This window comes from Ilyonectria robusta, assembly GCF_021365365.1.
Source record: "Ilyonectria robusta strain PMI_751 chromosome Unknown BGZ61scaffold_16, whole genome shotgun sequence".
NCBI classification, from domain to species: domain Eukaryota; kingdom Fungi; phylum Ascomycota; class Sordariomycetes; order Hypocreales; family Nectriaceae; genus Ilyonectria; species Ilyonectria robusta.
The window spans coordinates 996,604-1,015,089 of record NW_025764450.1 but is presented as its reverse complement, the minus strand read 5'-3'; the positions used below and the strand labels follow the sequence as shown (position 1 = coordinate 1,015,089).

The following is an 18,486-nucleotide window of genomic DNA, read 5'->3' as shown; positions in this document are numbered from 1 at the left end:
AATTCATTTGCTAGCGTTGATGCTACAAAGCCATAAACTCGACGGATAATGACTTTGTGGTACATAATGTGTATTATCGGCTCTACATTGTGGAGCGGGCCTTTGCACCTGTTGCAACTAGACTCGTTAAGCTAGGTGACAGACACACCAGTTGACTTTCGCGACAATCCGGGGCCCCGCGTTTTGGTGTTGCTCCGGAATGGATCCGGAATGGGCCGCCGGAATTTGCTCCGGATTTAGGGAGTTTGGCTGCTCTTGTCATGCTAGCTTCCGTTCATCTCCACACATTTGACTTCGTTAGTTGCTAAATGATGCAACCGGTGGTCTCAGGGGTGGCCGTCGACCTCTTGGTGAAGGAGGATTGCTTTATTTCTAGCCCGTTGTCTCCCCTCAATGTCGCACAACACTGGTGTCTGGACAGTTGAGAAGTTTCTGTCGCACAAGGCCGTTGTATGCGAGAATGCTACCTTCAGGACAGGTAACATTAAGCCGCGTAGGGGAAGAAATCTCATCGGGGGGCCGTCTAAGGAGATACGAGTCATGCTGTCTCACATACGAGAACTTCCACACCAGGCTGGTGGCATTCGGGGCACTTACTGCTTGAGTCAGGGGGGCCCATCTCCCACTGTCTAGTCATGATTAGACGTGGCTGATCTGGCTGCAACTATATAGGCACTCCTACCTCTCCACGCGTGGGCCCTTGAAAATTGGAGGTCTGACACCCTCTCTACATCGCCGATCTGCTCCCAGCCCAGTTCTCCATCTCCACCTCTGCCTCTAGACTGTCTATTCTATCCAACAGCCTTCGAGCAAACTCTGGTTCAGTTCTGATATCCCCACCTCATCAGTTCGATAAAATGGCTATGGCGGGCGATGGCCCTTGGGCCGTCGCCGTGATGTGGTCATTGACCGTCATGGTCCTAATCTTCGTCATCCTCCGCATCTACGCCCGCATGATACTGGTCAAGGCGTTTGGAACGGACGATTTTGTCTTCATCCTGGCATTTGTAGGTAAACCCTGGACGATGTGAACTCAATCTGCCTCTGTTCGGGGCAAGCCTCCCAAGAGTATCGCAGTTCTCCGAGTGCCCTCTAACCGGTCAGATTTCTAGGTCTGCCTGCTCCTCTTCACCATTTTTATCAACATCTCTGCCATGTATGGATTCGGCCAGAACACATTCGATATCCACAACGCCCACAACATATCCAAGGCGGTCCTCTTCGAGTGTATAAGTCAGACGTTCAACGTTTTGGGAATGGCTCTCGCCAAGTGGTCACTTGGCCTCTTCCTTTTGCGACTCGTGCAGCAGACCTGGCACAAAGTCGCCATCTGGGCCGCCCTTTGGTTTCTCATGGGCGCTTCCATTTCTTGCCTGTTGTGTTTCTGGTTCCAATGCTCGCCGCCTGCATATCTCTGGGATCGGACATTGCTTGGTGGAAAGTGTGAACTCAATATTCTGCCAGTTTCCATCATTCTAGGAGGTGAGTCCCCCCGGCGGATATCCCTATTTCCTATCCCTTCGGCGGCAGTATAGTTCGGCATAGGCAAGCATGCTAAAGAGTTTACTACCAGCGACTTGCATCCTTGTTGACTTCTTCTTTGCCATCTTCCCATGGATCTTCATGTGGAAGCTCCAAATGAATCAACGAGAGAAACTTGTCATTCTTGGTAGCATGAGCTTAGGCAGTATGTAAGTGGAATTGTCATTAATTTCTCTCCAACCCAAGACAAGATGGATAACTGACCGGTGGCAGCGCTGGAGTCTGTGGCATCAAGCGAGCAACCGAGATTCCCGGTCTTCTGAGCAAGAACTACCTGAGTATGCCATTTTCCTCTCCTCAATCCTTCCTTATCATTCTTCAATAATAACAATTTTTCTTGACGCAGAGGACTCTGTTGGAATCATCGTTTGGTCAGCCGCCGAAATGGCCGTGACTATGGTCTGCATCGGCATTCCTGTTTGTCGCCCCTTGTATAAGAAGTATCTCGGGAAATGGAGTTCCAAAGACGGGAGCAAGTACAATGCAAATACGGCAGGAGGGTATCGACTACGCACAATTGGAACCAACGAGATGCACGACGAAATCCGCGCAGAGTCTGTAGATTCCTGCGCCAAGGATGGGCAGCACATCGTTAGGGTGGATAAGGACCTGGACCTTCACAACTCCAACATAAAGTCATCTGCTATTAGAGGGGGGTTTCCAGGAGATAATCAGAGTGAAGAGGAGATTCTAGGGATTCACTCCTAATAGTATAATTAGCAAAAATCATCGATGATGGAACCCAAACTGTGTGTCACACGGTTTCATTGCGAGAGTTGCCAAATGCAATGTTTGCGTTTCAGTTTCAGATCTGTCTGGATTCGACGTAACAGTGTGCAATAAACTAATGGGTATGTTAAATTAAACGATTTGCGATCTCTAACTTTTATTTTAAACTCGGATACAAAATTAACACATCCTTGACTAAGAATTCTATCGCCTAGCGTAGCATTCGTCGAGCTCATCCTAGGGCTCTAGGGTAAGCTAATTGCTGTGGGCTTGGTGGGACGGTGGTGGATCAGAAGATCGGTTCTACGCTCAAAGCGAAAGCGACGAGAACCCAATCTTCCACCAAAAATAATAACTAGAAAGCGGACACAGTGAGGGAATGCATCTCGCATACGCTAAAGAGGCTAGGAAAATATAGATTGAAAATGTCGGTGACATGGTGCGTCTACGCCTTATTTGCATTATTTGTGCCTAATTTATGAATGTTGTGACGGTCGGATCCAGAACTGGGGTGACCGTTTCGCCGAGATTCAGGATGACTTTAATGAGGAAGAGATGAATCAAACTGGCTATTCCCCTCGTTCTATTGTACAAATCGATAGGCTCCCAAGGAAAATACATTGTGAATGGCCTGCCCATCTCACCGGTCCTCATTTTCCCATCCGCGGGCTCCTTATATTTCCCTTAGGAAGCGGTCCATATCCTGCGCCCTCTTCCTCTCCTCCTCCCTGACCGTCCATTTCGCCCCAGATCTCAACTCCGTGGACTTGTACGGCCAGGTTTCCATCCAATTGGACCACTTTTGGATCACCGCAATGCCCTCCGCAGCCGAGATCTCGAACCATTCTAGATGCGGCTTCAGGCAAGCCTTGCAATATATTCTGATCCTGCGATGGTTCAGCTCCGCGTGACACAATGCCTCGACTCGACGGACATTCAGAACTTCGGCGGAAGTGGTTGAAGGAATGGGGTATAGGGCTTTGGTGGCCCTGTTGCAATCGAAATCCCACTCCCGATGGCGACCCTCCACGGTACGAGCCGTGTACCCAATTTTCACAAACCCTTTGTTTCCTTCAACCTCATACATATAAACATGTCCTTTTATCCGGTCCTTCTCACCCAGTTCTCTCATCATTTCGCGTTTGACCATGGCATATGAAGACTTGTAGTCGGCAAGTCTGGCACTTCTCACGATTATCTCAAACGGGGAGGTGTCGTATGCGGCTGGCCAGTACTTGCTCAAATCTCCATCGAAGTTGGGGATCGACAGGTTTCCACTTCCCAAGACAAGCCCATCGCTCCTTTTGGCCGAGGGGCTCTCAGACCCTTGAGCGTTTGAGTCTCCGGAGGGGCCTCCGGTCTGCTCGGGTGCACTGCTTTCAGCCGGCTTGGCCAGGTGCTCCTCGAGGATCTCCAGAATGCTCTCCTTCCACGATGCCACCATTTGAAGGGGTTGCTTGTTTATGTGCAAGGGACAATACATATTTGTCTCGAGAACTTTTAGTAGACCTTCAAGATAGACGTCATCCTGATAAACGTCCGGATTGACAATCTCATCAATCGTCACCGCGCAATTATTCACCCGTTGCCCGCCAATTCCGCGCAGACAGCCCAAGTCCGGACCCACTACTCCTATGCACTGGGTAGACTTAAGATTCAAAGCCTCTCGGATTCGCTTTTCAACCGACGTGGCAGGGTTGGTTATACCAGCTTCTCCGATGGGAAATTCCATTATCCAGGCTTCGATTCGAGACTTTTTCGGGAGACCACTGTCGTGATTTTTGCAATGCACAAGCATGACAAGCTTATCCAGCTCAGCTTTGAGTTCTAGAGATGACTGCGTGAGGTTTATCATCGACTCGAGCTGTGAAGTGACCCCAGCTTTGTTCGCTGCTGGTGACCAACTCCCACAAGGCCGTCCTGTTTTTGCCATTCCCCCGCACCGCCCATTGCCGAGACCCAGGCGAGTCCTCAGTGTTGCAGCATTGATCTCTCCTTCTTTCGGCTGTTGATGGACCGTCAACGCTGACGAACGCCGAGGAGAGGTTGCTGGAGGACTGAGAGGAGCAGAGGAGACGGCTCCAGCCGGAAGAGCTCTGTCTCCGGATATTCTCGGGGCTCGGGGTATAGGTGCTTTCGTTTGAGGTGGTGAATTCGGAGGACTTGGATACGGAACGAACTTGGAGTTCGATTTCTGAGGCTCCGGAAAATCGCTTAGGTTGTTAGCCATGTGGGCCTTCTCAGCCTTCTCATCATTGCTTGAAGACATGGTTGAGGCGGACAATCCAACAATGGAGTGGCAAAGTGACCAGTAATGATGTCGATATATGCAAGAAAATATAATTCTCTTCCGCAAGAGACTTGGATGATCGGAGCCAAACGGGATGCGAAGGGGCGAATTGTGGTTTAAGGCTTTTTCCGAGTCATATCATGGGGGCTGTGCTGCACCGAATTAAGCGCCCGCAACGCCAAGTTGGACGACAATCATGGAGAAAAGGGGAAAGCGCGTGCACCTCCGTGGCATGAATCTGCCTTGGTGTGCTGGTCGCTCCTCTAAGATTGATTTGGTCTCAGAGGTGGTCGGCCTTCCGCAGGCCGGACCAACACATCACGACCAACACAACACGACCAACGCACCATTCAGGATGGTTCGGAGGCCTCATCGACTGCGCCAACCTGCACGCCTTATTGGCAGCCGTTGGCCACCATTCAAACGTCTTTATTAGGCGCTGTTGATATCTGATACCATTTACCCCGCTCGCAGCCTAATCTCATGACATTGAACGCGTCGCCGGCAACTCATCGTCACATTCAGCATTAAGACTGTCCCTTGTTTGCAGGAACCCTCTTGAGTGCCATCATGCCAAAGGCCCGTCGTAAATATCCGGACCGGACTCACCCAGCCGACCGACCCCAGAAATCATGCCTCCTCGCCGGCAAGATCATGTGGCTGCCCAAGCAAGGCGAACTGCAGTGCGACCTTGGTATTGACGACGGCTGCTACAATCATCCTGTAGTAGTTCTTTCGCCGTTTCCAGAGAGCGAAAAAGTCGTTGTGTTATTGGTGAGTCCAACATCAAGCCAAGGCTAATTCTCCATCGCTGACGTGGCCCAGATAACATCGTTGAACGGCAGAGCGCTCCAAGACTGCCGCTGGACTCAAGATGTCAGAGCTGGCCATTTGCCAGTTCACCCTTGCGACCCTCATCCAGACAGTGGGAAGCTTCTGCGCTTGAAATCGGACATGGAGCTTAGAAAGAAGTCGTATGTCAAGACGATGAGGAAGATACAGGTCCCGCTCGACTGCTTACGAGGCTATCATGGGCGCCATGCGCTCTACTGCATCTTCACGGCTGCTTCGTATAAGGAACTGCTTGAGAGTGCGCAGTTTCAACCGCCCTTGCCATCACCAAGCCAAGCTACGCTCAACCATCCGGCCAGTCCTGAGCTCAGTTGGTCAAACGGTTCTGGACTGGATCCCACCAACTCTCCTCCACTCCCTCCCACCAATCGTCCTGCATTCACTTCACCGGGGCAAGGTTACCAGGTCCAACACGCACATCGCGTCTATCCAGTTCCTATTGCTTCCACTTACGCCCAAGCTGCGGCAACCCTACCATCGCAGTACACCAGAGTCGCGCTTTATCCACCACACCTTCCAGCTCGCAGCTCACCCAGCGCGGTCCAAGCAAACCCATATAGTAATGTCGAGCTTGAGCGCCAAATGAGAGCCATTACTGCAGCTCACGCTAGAAGCTATGGCACAATGATACCGCCCAATACGGCCCGGAATACAATGCCAGAGACTAGGAGGAGTACAGGTCATTTACCTTTGCCCGTACAAGACGAGGAGCGTGTGGTGAACAACACGGATGCGGGTTGTGACTGTCCTTCAGTCTTTTTTATCATTTGTTTTATTTTAGTGATCTGCTTTCTCCTTTTTTAACTTGGTCGGTAGGAAATGGCGGTTGGAAATAATGTAGACAGCAAGAGATGGGACGTACTTGAGAGTATCTTGAATGATTTTCGGATGATGGTCGGAGTTCATATAATGCAAAAGACCCTCGGGGCCTGCACTCTAAAATGCCGTATGCCTAAGATCCCACTCATATCTATTATGTATTTACAGCGCTATGTCATTTACAAATAATGATCTGGGGTGAACATGCCTCGGGCTTCGCGTATGTCGTAGAGGTTTTGCACAGGAGTGGCAAGTTAAATCCGTCGAGTGTCATATGATTTCAGCATTGTCAAGTAGGGTAGCTTAATTGCACGTTCTCAAGACAGGTTTATGAAGCGCAGCTATGGGTTCTCCACACACACGACCAGGGTACCGAGAGGGTTGTGACACTGAATAGTATTAAAGATTGTTGACGTCTGTCCGATTTCGGTATACCCACTCCGTTCCCATGACTAGATCCAATGGCCACAGTTGCGGCAAGCTAGAGGCTAGGAGAGATAGAAGCTACTTTGAGTAAGGAGGTTCGACATATAACTGGCGCACGCTTTTGGCGTCCACAACATGCTCGAAGGCATAGCATGCCTATGCCAGCTCCGAGCCAGTGCCAATCTTTGACATACATTGAACGTTGTGGTTCATGTAATGGATCCCAAGGTAAGTAAATATAAGAAGTGCAAGATATTCCGCTACCAAGCACATTAAAGCGAATGCAACAGGTGATCCATATAGTGGGTTCCAAATGGTAGAGGGATTCTGTATAGAAAACTCGTAAAGAAGTCCGTAAGCAGTTCGAAGACCCAGCGCCAAGACACTGAGCAGTCCAAATTCCACATACTGTATTTGTCATTAATACAACGGCCAAGTCTGGTAGTGTAAACACTTACAATGAATCCATTTGGAGAGATGCGATGTTTTTGAGTCGAAAGATAAAGCAATTCCAAAGTAGTGAAAGCGAGAACGGCAGTAAGAACAATGTAGCCAGCTTGAGCTAGACGCCTTGAGGTTGCGGCATTCGAGCTAGTTCCACTCAGGCCGCCGCTGAGAATAATGAGGACGATTGCGGCTATAAACGCGATTCGAATAGCTTTGAGACATCTTTTTGCGCGCTGATTATCATCCATGCTTGACTTCAAACTGCAGCAAAAGCTTAGTAGCGTGAAAAATGACTGCTGGAGGGAATTGATCTTACACGATGCGAACGATGCCGATAAGGGAGAGCAGGAGAGGAATGATTCCAACATTGAGAAGAACAGTGGTGGCAATTATTAAGCCAATATTGCTACGGTTAGACTCGAGGACAATAGTAATAATTCCACCAACAAGCCGGACTTGACGATAATTAGCCACAGCCATGGGGACATGAAGGAAAATACATACCGAGAGAGAAGGTGACCAGAGGATACCATGCTAGTCGAGGTCTGTTTTTCCAATTTCTGATGAGAATGAATACTGAAAGAGGTAGAATCGGGACATAAAAGATGATCTGCGCAACGGCAACAGCAGTGTGAGGGTTGAGCATTTTGCGCCCAAAGTGTTGAGAAATAAATTGTATCACTATAGATGTGAGACAGAAAGCGTCGAAGTCGGCGGTAAAGATGTGACTATTAATCAGATGCTACATGATGGAGGCCAGGGAAAGGGCGAGGTTTTATAATTCGGCCTGAGCCAGAGGCCTGAGCAGAGATGTTCGTTCGCTTCAACTTGTACATTCGAATTCGCACAATCAGAACCAAAACGGAGTAGCGCCCCACGTCTGCGGACGGCAGCTGAACGATTAGTACGAGTCTAAGCCACAAATACGGCAGACGGCACAGATCTCTCGGCCGAACTTGACCGTCTCGCAGAATCCGACTATATCAGGCTTAGCACCATCTCGGTGTGGGTTCGTCTGTGGCGATGACGGCAGATCATTGGCTTAATGTAGATAATCGGATGTTTCATGCCGACTATGCGCTAGATTCTTGGCGGTCTAATTGCTGTGGCTGACAGTGTTGAGATGGAGGCGACGCACGCAAACTTGCTTCTGTAATGCACACAAGCAGCAGACAGCAGGCGACAGGCGGTAGAACCGGTGTGACAGGCGGTTAGGGACACTTGGGCTAGCTGGTCGCTAGCGGGGATGTCTCTAGGGTGACCCAGATGGGGTTAAAAGGGGAGGTCAGTGCCGTCATTGGGAAAAATCATCGTCTTTTCTTTCATCAGAGATTCTTCCTAGAAGTCAGAGAGGCCGGAAGGGCTCGAGGCTGCTAGGGAGTCTATTAATTGATTGCCTTCATTTTTGAGAGATTTATTTGAGCCTTCTTGCCGTTACTACGTTCCCTGTCCAACCTCCGTCTTCAACCTCCCTCAGATATCGGTCTGCCGCAGGCCCCATTGATGCCTTGCCAGCGAACTTTCCTGCGACCGACCCGATATTCTATCTCATGAGATGCTTCCCTATCAGGAGACATAAGCCTCAGATTGATCCGACCCCATACGCGTAATCTGGTGCAGCTTCGGGCTGACCGGCCAAGACGCCTGTGCGACGACTCTCTGTGCATTTCCCCTAGGGCAAGTTAATGAGTTGGGTGTTGTTTTCCGTCCCTTCCTGCTGCTAAACCGGACAATAAAACGATCTTGCTGCTCTTCTCAAATCCCCAGTTCTTTTCGTCATTTGTGGCACCCCGGCTCGACTCAGCCGCTCACGCGATATTATGGTGGGAGTGGCTGGACGATCCATCGCATGTCATACATGCAAGCAAAGAAAAATCAGGGTATGCTTCTCCATTATTATCCACCTCCAAGTGAATATTGCTTGTACTCATTTGGCATTATCTTATAGTGCGCTGGGGAAAAGCCCGCCTGCAGTAATTGCACCAAGTCGGGCCGCTCATGCGCAGGTTATCAGCGAAGCCACGCGTTCATCCTGTCTCAATATACGGTTTCTAATAGCACTGAATTGTCTGAGAGTACAAGTCAGCCAACTGATGAATATGACCCTTCCCCAGTACTCTGGTCACGCTGGAAGAAAACCACTCGCGCCAAAAGCCTCGCCGTTCCGTCTAAGAAGCGCAATGTCAACCCAAGTGTCTCCAACCCTTCTCTTTTCGTCTCCATATCTCCACGCAATGTCTTCCGAGATCAGCTCATTACTATATTCATCAACGACCAATACCCGTCAGACATTATCAACCACGCTCTTCCCAATCCCCACCGCAAATGGCTCCTTCGGCTAGGCAGTCTTCCTTCGCTATCGCCTGCTCTCGAGTATACAATTTTGGCCGTCTGTACAGCAGGGCTTGGACGCCGGGATAAGCACGAAGATCTTCAGCACAAAAGTCTTACCCTGTACACGACGGGCCTGTGCAAGTTGCAGTGCGCCATCGACAGTCCCATCACACGATACGATGAGCAAACACTCACTGCTTGCATGGTACTTTGTATGTACGAATTTACAGAGTGTCCCGGGCAAACAGTCGCGGCGTATATGAACCACTATTCCGGCGCTATGGAACTCCTGCGGCTAAGAGGAGCAAAAGCTCATACCCAGGGTCTATCCCATGGTGTCTTTCAAGCTCTGAGGATGCACACAGTAAGTCGAGCACAAGAAGCCACCACTTGGCTCAGAGTGTGTCCAAATTGGCCTTAAAACCCTGACCGGCTCTAGATTTTCCATGGCCTGCAACAACGTCGAACCTCATTCCTAGCCCAACCCGAGTGGATCGAAAAGCCATGGAACATTATACCGAAGGATTCTCACGATATCCTTCTGGATCTTTTCCTACGGGTACCCGGTATTATGAATAAGATGGATGCCTCGAATGACAAGACCAAGCCCAAGGAAGTGACCGCAAAGTGTGTGGTACTAATCCGAGAGTGCCTCCAATTTGAAGCAGACCTTGGGAGCTGGTTTTCTGGATTCCACAAAGCCGAAGCTGGCCCTTTGTATTGGCCCGAGTTGTCGAATATGGCCAGTGAAAGTGATACCCCGGAGCTGGGGAGACTATTTGCTGTATCACTGCGCTTCCCCAGTTTCAGAGTGGCTGAAACCATGGTATTATATTGGACTCTGCGAGCTCTGTTGAGTTCCTGTTTGTGCAATATTTATCGGAAATTACTCGCGGTTCAAGCCAACGTGGGTGCAGATCACACCGAGCCATGTTATCCTCCACATATAGCAGATGCGTCCCATTCTCTCGTTGACAACAAAGTCACTGGAAAATTCCCATTCGAAGAGACACTTCCACGCTTGAGGCATCAAGAGGAGTTGTTACAAACATCGGCTCGTAATATCTGTCAGTCCGTTGAATACTTTTGTCATGCAAGGCACCGATCCCTTGGGCCTAACACGATATTATCTCCCTTGGTAGTGGTGCGTGCAATCTTCTCTCTTGCTCCGGAGAACTGGGATCGAGAGCAGGCATGGGTTTGTGAAATGTTGAACAGGATTCAGGGAATGGGGGATGATCTAGTCTGCTGTATATAAAATACAATCGGATAGACATTGCCTCTTGGCTTAATCTCATCGGACCTGTGACCATCTCAGAGAGTCCGCTACAAATATTCATTACTTACTTGTACGTGAAGCCCTAACCCAAGGAAAGCTGCTTAAAGACTTGGCCTAATTCTTCAAATGCTTCCCTTAGATTCGCTGGCCTCATCGCGCCGCGACCATGATCGGTACTGAATCCCTCGTCCAGCTCGCCCCAGAGAGCATCCATCTGTTTCGGAGATAGCAAGCCCGCTTCGCCGCCTTCGGGCACCATGGCAATCCCCAATGATCGTTCTATCCTCTCTAGCAAATGGACAGCAACAGTGCAGAACAGCATCCCTTGAGTGCAGGGTTCTGCCAGCGGCAAGCCTCCGAATGTCATGCCTGGGATAGCCGTGATTGGGTCGACCGCGATTCGCTCGACACGTGCAGTCATATGCTTTACACTTAATTCGCAGAGGGATATGAGCTGGATGAAGATGCTCGTGATCGTCAGCGCGAGAGGAGCCAACAGCGGTTCCGATGCGGCGAGGGGATAACTTGAGGGCACTGAGGTTGGATTGTAGTGGCTGCCTTGAAAGGACTGAGACTCTGAGAACCGGGGGGAGCTTGAGAGACGCGGCACATAGTCGTCTTTGGCGAAGGCGTCCATCTGGGACGAAAGCGGTAATAATCTTGGGAATGTTGATCGTGTCAATTGCAGAGCACCTGATAGTCCTCGAGTGGGACGGCTGGCGCGGAGCCGTGACAGAATCGTCAGGAACTTTTGTGTTGCTTCCAGTACGAACTCGCTCAGCGTTAAGTTGTCAATGTATAATGGACTCTCCTTGTAAATAAGGCTGTTGAGGTCAAGAGTGTCCCTGTTGGCCTCGGCCGCCGCCACGCGAATGTGGAAGTTTAGGTTGATCTTGGAGAGTTTTTCTATGGCTTCGGTCGCAGCGATGCCGTCTGTCGCGAGCTGGGTTGTTCTTGGAGGCATGTGAGTCTCCGCCTGAAGGTAGACGCTGTCAGCAGGCGATGACGCTGTGGTTCCCGTCAGCGGGGTGTTGAACCAGTGACTGGGTGTTGTTGTGGATGATGTAGAGGTCTCGATAGGGTCGTTGGGAGCATCCCAGGAGGGATCTTTGCCGGGTATTTGCAACAGGCGATCCAGTGCGTCCATTTCGATTGTGGAAAATCCATCTTGTGATGGCGTGACCTGTGTGGGTACTGGGGTGAGCTCGGGAGACAGGACATTGCTCCAACTCAGTTCGTTAGCAGCTGCTTCACGAAGTCTGGTCGCAAGTTGTGACGAAATCAGCTCTCCGGTCCATGAAGCTTGAGGGTCGGGGACGCTTGAGGGCGTGTCTTTCGAGTCCTTGGTCACTTCACTGCCAGGAGTCTCCGCTCGCCGCGGCCTTCCGACCTTCTTCTGCTGCCCTGAGGTGCATTCTATACCGTGGATCGTGCATCGCGTGCATTTAGGGTCGTTTGGATGCAAGCGGCGACATCTTGACTTGTGTTTCCTGCAGATCTCACAAGAGAGCCGCCTCTGCGTTGGGTGAATGGTTGCGCCCATGGTGTTCTGTTCTGCCGGGCCCACGGGTTGGAGAGTCCAGATCAAAATGCCAAAATTCGTCGGAGGAGCGGAAGGGAGGAACGGAGAAGCGCCAGTCTAACCGCAAGGCCCGGAGGGTTTTCTTTTAAGTCTCAGAAGCCTGGAAATGAATCAGCTACCGGGGATCGCTCGGAGGTCGCCGACGTACGTAGTCAAACCTTCTAATGCCCCCTGTACGCCATCTTAGGTAGATTTAGATGAGAAATTCAAGCTTCCAGCACTGCGGTGGCACCAGTGCGTAGCGCAAAGACGAGCATCCAATTGAAGGTGTATCTGCTGAAGCTGACGAAGGCGGACACCAAACTCCCCGCCCCAACCGGAGGGGCAGCATTGAGCTGAGACAAGTGGGAATACAAGGGATAATAAGCCGCAGCGGCAGTCAAGGTGTGGGTGTGAGAAATGCGGCATTGCAATTTGTAACTCTCCGATTGTGGAGATCTCTGTTATCGCCTCACATACTCCGTAGTACGTAGAATGCTCTGTGCCGCTCCCCCGTCATGGTGTAATTGGCCCGAGGCCCTTGTCGAGGCCCAGCTGAAGCTTTATGCTAGTCCAGATGGTGCAATTCTGCAAGGGAGATTGATTTGGTTTCCGCAGGTGAGTGGCTATCAATAAAGACCAGAGTGGCTGATTAGTGATCTTGAAGGATGGAAAAATGGATGTTATGTAAACCCTCCGGTGCAATTCCGTAATTTGTCATCGGGCACCAGCCAACCTGAATCCGGCCGATTAGCGAGTAAAACCCTCCTGTCAGATCCGGATCGATTCAGGAGATACGAGACAGGTAAAGATAGCGCGCCTACAGGACCTCCACTGATGTCAAAACCCTCCGCCGAGAACTCCTACGTCGAGATACGGGGTGCATCAAGTTGCTTGACGCGAATCATAGCCACTCCCATTTCTTCTGCGGAAGCTTTTCGGGCTGAGTAATTAAGATGGCAGCTTCGTGTATTGTTTTTTGGGCTACGGAGGGTTTCACATTGCCTCTATGACGGCTATATTACATTCATTGAAGATTCCTGACAGATTCGCGTGAATTGATCTTGCTTAACATGCCTGCTCTCAGCCTCATCTCGGTCGTACTTAATTTCCACGCTTTCTCGAGGTAGAGCTGTGATTTGATCACTCAATTAACTAATTTTTCCCATTCTTTTTTACTTTCAACTTCTCCCTTTTGACATCATCCGCGCATACCTCGAAATGGCCATCGATCCGCCGACCCTCAACGACGACGATGTGTCCCAGGACCTCACGTTCTCGGAGGAGCCGCCGTGCCAGGCGCAAGACGTCGATGCCGAGCCCAAATCTGTGGAAAGACCCGAACTCGAACCTCAATACAGAGAACCATGGCACATGGCCTCGGAAGTGCAAGCGATGAAAGACAGAGACGCGGAAGGTGGAGAGAAGCCCAGAAAGCTCGGCGTGACCTGGCAGAACCTCACTGTCAAGGGCATCAGCAGCGACGCTACATTCAATGAGAACGTCCTCTCGCAATTCAATCCCTTTGGAAAGAGCGGCAAAGACGTGCCCATGAAGACCATCATTGACAATTCGTACGGCTGCGTTAAGCCCGGGGAGATGCTGCTCGTTCTTGGACGCCCGGGATCGGGATGCACGACACTGCTGAACATGCTCGCAAACAACCGGCTTGGGTACGCCGAGGTTACGGGCGACGTCAAGTTCGGGAGCATGTCCGCTCAGGAAGCCAAGCAATATCGAGGCCAGATCATCATGAACACGGAGGAGGAAATCTTCTTCCCAACACTGTCTGTCGGGGATACCATCGATTTCGCGGCCCGCATGAAGGTCCCCTATCACCTACCGCCGGGAATCAAGACTGCCGAGGAGTACGCCCAGTTCAACAAAGACTTCCTGTTGAGATCAGTGGGCATCTCCCACACTGCCTCCACCAAGGTGGGAGACGCGTTCATCAGGGGTGTCTCTGGAGGAGAGAGGAAGCGTGTTTCCATCTTGGAGTGCCTGACCACTCGAGCGAGCGTTTTCTGCTGGGACAACTCCACGCGAGGCCTCGACGCCAGCACAGCTCTTGAATGGATCAAGGCAATTCGGGTCATGACCGACGTCCTCGGCCTCACTACTATCGTCACTCTCTATCAAGCAGGCAATGGCATCTACGAGCATTTCGACAAGGTGCTCGTCCTCGATGGTGGAAAGCAGACCTACTATGGTCCCCAGACGGAGGCTGTGCCCTTTATCGAAGGTCTTGGCTTTATGCGCGACGGTGGTTCCAACCGAGGAGACTTCCTCACTGGCGTGACGGTCCCAACCGAGCGCATTATTGCCCCAGGCTATGAGAACAAATTCCCCCGGACTGCCGACGAGATCCGGGCAGCCTATGACCGGTCCTCTATCAAGCCCAGGATGTTGGCCGAGTGTACCTATCCAGAAAGCGAAGAGGCAGCGGAGAATACGGCCGTATTTCAGGAAATGGTGGCCTGGGAAAAACACAAGGGCGTGTCTAAGAACTCAGCTGTCACCACCGACTTCTTTTCCCAGGTTAAAGCCTCCGTCACTCGGCAATACCAGATCATGTGGGGTGACAAGTCGACACTCATCATAAAGCAAGCTGCCACGCTCGTGCAGGCTCTCATCGGCGGCTCCCTCTTCTACAATGCTCCCGCCACTTCTACCGGCCTCTTCCTCAAGGGCGGCGCCCTGTTCTTCTCCATCTTATATAACGCTCTCATCGCCCTTTCGGAAGTCAACGACTCGTTTACTGGCAGGCCTATTCTTGCCAAGCATCGCGCCTTTGCCCTGTACCGCCCAGCGGCGATCTGCATTGCCCAGATCGCCGCAGACTTCCCCATTATGCTATTCCAGGTTACGCACTTTGGTCTCGTCTTCTATTTCATGGTCGGCCTGAAGACCACCGCCGCAGCCTTCTTCACTTACTTGATCACCAACTTCTGTACCGCCATGTCCATGACGGCCCTGTTCCGACTGATTGGCGCCGCGTTTCCTTCCTTCGACGCCGCAACCAAAGTCTCGGGCCTCACGATTGTCTCGTTTTTCGTTTACATGGGCTACATGATCATCAAACCAGAGATGCATCCGTGGTTTGTATGGATCTTCTGGATTAACCCGATGGCGTACGGCTTCGAATCTCTTCTTGGCAACGAGTTCCACGCTCAGGACATCCCCTGTGTTGGCCCAAACATCATACCAAACGGTCCCGGCTATACCGCTGGCCAAGGCGGGCAATCTTGTGCTGGTGTCGGCGGCGCGATGCCTGGTGCGACGAGCTTCACCGGCGACGCCTATCTCGCATCAATGTCGTTCCACCACAGCCACATCTGGCGCAATCTCGGCATCATCATCGCATGGTGGGTATTGTTCGTTAGTCTCACCATCTTCTTCACCAGCCGATGGAAGCTACTGGGCGAAGGCGGCCGGAGCCTGCTCATTCCCCGGGAGCTGAAGCACAGGTCGAAACATCTACTCCAAGACGAGGAGTCGCAGGTAACCGAGAAGCCCTCAGCTGGATCCGCGTCTGACACTGCGGGTGGGAGCCTCAGCAGCGACCTTATCCGCAACAAGAGCATTTTTACATGGAAAAACTTGACGTATACCGTCAAGACCCCTTCAGGCGACCGAGTTCTGCTCGACGACGTGCAAGGCTACATCAAGCCCGGCACACTCGGGGCTCTTATGGGATCTTCTGGCGCCGGCAAGACAACTCTCCTCGACGTTCTTGCCCAGCGTAAGACCGAAGGCACTATCCATGGATCTGTTCTAGTTGATGGCCATCCTATCCCTATCTCCTTCCAACGCTCCGCCGGCTATGTCGAACAGCTGGATGTACATGAATCCCTCGCAACTGTCCGCGAGGCTCTTGAATTCTCAGCTCTCTTGCGCCAGTCCCGCGATACACCAGACGAGGAAAAGCTACGCTATGTGGATACTATCATTGACCTCCTGGAACTCAATGACCTTGAGCACACACTCGTCGGTCGTCCTGGCGCTGGCCTTTCGGTTGAGCAGCGCAAGCGTCTTACCATCGCCGTCGAGCTAGTCGCAAAGCCCAGTATTCTTATCTTCTTGGATGAACCTACATCTGGTCTTGACGGCCAGGCGGCCTTTAATACCGTTCGCTTCCTTCGCAAACTCGCCGATGCCGGACAGGCTATTTTGGTCACTATCCATCAACCATCAGCCGTGTTATTCTCGCAGTTCGATACCTTGCTCTTGCTCGCCCGTGGTGGAAAAACAGTCTACTTTGGCGACATTGGCGATAAAGCACACACTCTGAAGGCCTATTTTGCCCGTCATGGAGCGCCCTGTCCGCCTGAAGCCAACCCAGCTGAGCACATGATCGACGTGGTATCAGGAAGTGCCCATCATCGGGATTGGAACAAGGTTTGGTTAGAATCGCCAGAACACGAACAGCTTATCAAAGACCTGGATTATATGGTTGACGAAGCTTCCGCTCAACCTTCTAAAACCATTGATGACGGATTCGAGTTCGCCGCTACCACATGGACCCAGGTCAAGCTTGTAACTCACCGCATGAATGTCTCGCTATTCCGAAACACTGAGTATGTCGACAACAAGTTCGTCCTTCATATCAGCCTGGCACTCTTGAATGGCTTCTCATTCTGGATGATCGGCGACAGCCTCACAGACCTTCAGCAAAACCTTTTCACCGTCTTCAACTTTATTTTCGTCGCACCAGGAGTTATTTCCCAGCTACAGCCCCTCTTTATCGATCGTCGCGATATTTACGAGACGCGTGAGAAGAAGAGCAAGATGTACCACTGGGGTCCTTTCGTTGCTGGCCTTATTCTCTCAGAGATCCCTTACTTGATTATCTGCGCATTGTTGTATTATGTCTGTTGGTATTTTACCTGCGGGCTCCCAACGGCACCGGAGCACGCTGGCAGCGTTTTCTTCGTGGTGGTAAGTCTTTCCCCTTGTTAATGAGCTTGGCAATTAGCAACACGCATACTGAATCGGAGTCATAGGTGATGTACGAGTTTCTTTACACTGGCATTGGCCAGATGATCGCCGCCTATGCCCCCAATGCAGTATTCGCCGCGCTCGTCAATCCGCTCGTCATCACGACCCTGGTATCATTCTGTGGCGTTATGGTGCCGTACAGCCAACTTGAACCATTCTGGAAATACTGGTAAGCACATTCTACTTCCCTCCACGCCTAAAAGATTGTATCTTTCAGAAACTAACAGCGCGACTACAGGATGTACTACATTGACCCATTCAACTATCTCATGAGCTCCCTGCTTGTCTTCACGACTTGGTCCAAGACTGTCGAATGCGATACCCGCGAACTCGCTATATTCGACCCGCCCTCCAACCAAACCTGTGGCGAATACCTCACTGCATACCAGCAGGGCATGGGGGCGGGGACAAATCTCCTCAACCCGGACGCAATCGCTGACTGCCGCGTGTGCCAGTATACTGAAGGTGGAGACTTCCTTAAAACAATCAATCTCAAAGAAGAGTACTATGGATGGAGAAATGCCGGTATTGTTGTGGCTTTTGTCTTTGGCATTTACGGACTGGTGTTTCTAATGATGAAGCTGAGGACAAAGGCTACGAAGAAAGCTGAGTCTTAGGCTAATAAGTTGTGGTGTAAAGATTGAGGTTTGCTGTTAGACCTGGTTAGAGTTATTTGTTTTCCTTTTTTCTGTAGCTCTTTCCTTCTCTTCTTTTTTCTGTCTTTAATTGCTTCTTATTTCTACTCCCTCCTCTCTATCTAGCTTAGATTTTCCTGTCTCTTTAAAACTAGAATTTAGATTTCTCTTCTTCAATACTACTCTTATAGAGATCGGCTGATAGCCTCTTTGGGAAGCTTGTCAAATTTATATATTTCTGCTTCCATTGCGCCGCTTGCTTCTGGAATAGCTCAATTCTCAGGTCTCGGTTTGGTCAGTCCAGAAAATCATGGCCTGGAGCCGTGAGTCAAGACGTGGCGCTGTGATTATTTCGGGGTCTGGAAAGTCGTATGATACCCTTCAAGGAAACTCTCCAAGTCCTGTGGGAGGTCTTTTGGGCTGATTCTTAGCTTCCCAGGGCGACCAAGTTCTTCCTGCCTCTCCCTAGGGCTTTCCCCATCATCTTCAATGACGCCAAGCAGGCTATGTAGAGTCTTATTGTACAAGTCTCTGCTGGATTTATTCCTAAGGCTTGCGATGCCACGTCGCCTGC

The 18,486-nt window shown here is 50.9% G+C and overlaps 7 protein-coding genes across 7 annotated transcripts; 4 read left to right on the top strand and 3 right to left on the bottom strand.

The window, feature by feature from the left end:
• Positions 1-857: 857 nt before the first annotated feature.
• On the top strand, positions 858-2,250 carry BGZ61DRAFT_496109 (uncharacterized protein; the record flags this gene model as incomplete). Its single annotated transcript, XM_046250975.1, has 5 exons — positions 858-1,007; positions 1,113-1,482; positions 1,574-1,691; positions 1,756-1,820; positions 1,889-2,250. 5 exons carry the CDS (start codon positions 858-860, stop codon positions 2,248-2,250), a joined length of 1,065 nt encoding a protein of 354 aa, XP_046101702.1.
• Positions 2,251-2,710: 460 nt separating this feature from the next.
• On the bottom strand, positions 2,711-4,755 carry BGZ61DRAFT_456281 (T5orf172 domain-containing protein). The gene has a single exon (XM_046246491.1). The coding sequence runs from the start codon at positions 4,538-4,540 to the stop codon at positions 2,945-2,947; it is 1,596 nt and encodes a 531-aa protein (XP_046101701.1). The 5' UTR covers positions 4,541-4,755; the 3' UTR covers positions 2,711-2,944.
• Positions 4,756-4,838: 83 nt separating this feature from the next.
• Positions 4,839-6,496, top strand: BGZ61DRAFT_456279 (uncharacterized protein). The gene is made up of 3 exons (XM_046246490.1): positions 4,839-5,335; positions 5,387-6,166; positions 6,401-6,496. The coding sequence occupies exons 1-3, from the start codon at positions 5,132-5,134 to the stop codon at positions 6,419-6,421; spliced, it is 1,005 nt and encodes a 334-aa protein (XP_046101700.1). The 5' UTR covers positions 4,839-5,131; the 3' UTR covers positions 6,422-6,496.
• Positions 6,497-6,542: 46 nt separating this feature from the next.
• BGZ61DRAFT_395257 (uncharacterized protein) lies at positions 6,543-7,884 on the bottom strand. The gene is made up of 4 exons (XM_046242921.1): positions 7,610-7,884; positions 7,422-7,560; positions 7,117-7,366; positions 6,543-7,066 (listed from the first exon to the last, which is right to left on the bottom strand). Exons 1-4 carry the CDS (start codon positions 7,749-7,751, stop codon positions 6,815-6,817), a joined length of 783 nt encoding a protein of 260 aa, XP_046101699.1. The 5' UTR covers positions 7,752-7,884; the 3' UTR covers positions 6,543-6,814.
• Positions 7,885-9,053: 1,169 nt separating this feature from the next.
• BGZ61DRAFT_357505 (uncharacterized protein) lies at positions 9,054-9,860 on the top strand (the record flags this gene model as incomplete). The annotated part of the gene is made up of 2 exons (XM_046240884.1): positions 9,054-9,152; positions 9,240-9,860. Coding segments are annotated over 2 exons (720 nt in total), but the record flags the coding sequence as incomplete, so codon positions are not given.
• Positions 9,861-10,800: 940 nt separating this feature from the next.
• Positions 10,801-11,682, bottom strand: BGZ61DRAFT_357942 (uncharacterized protein; the record flags this gene model as incomplete). The annotated part of the gene is made up of 2 exons (XM_046240923.1): positions 10,801-11,272; positions 11,363-11,682. 2 exons carry the CDS (start codon positions 11,680-11,682, stop codon positions 10,801-10,803), a joined length of 792 nt encoding a protein of 263 aa, XP_046101697.1.
• Positions 11,683-13,653: 1,971 nt separating this feature from the next.
• BGZ61DRAFT_507879 (ABC-2 type transporter-domain-containing protein) lies at positions 13,654-17,894 on the top strand (the record flags this gene model as incomplete). Its single annotated transcript, XM_046251930.1, has 3 exons — positions 13,654-17,217; positions 17,283-17,446; positions 17,516-17,894. 3 exons carry the CDS (start codon positions 13,654-13,656, stop codon positions 17,892-17,894), a joined length of 4,107 nt encoding a protein of 1,368 aa, XP_046101696.1.
• Positions 17,895-18,486: the final 592 nt, after the last annotated feature.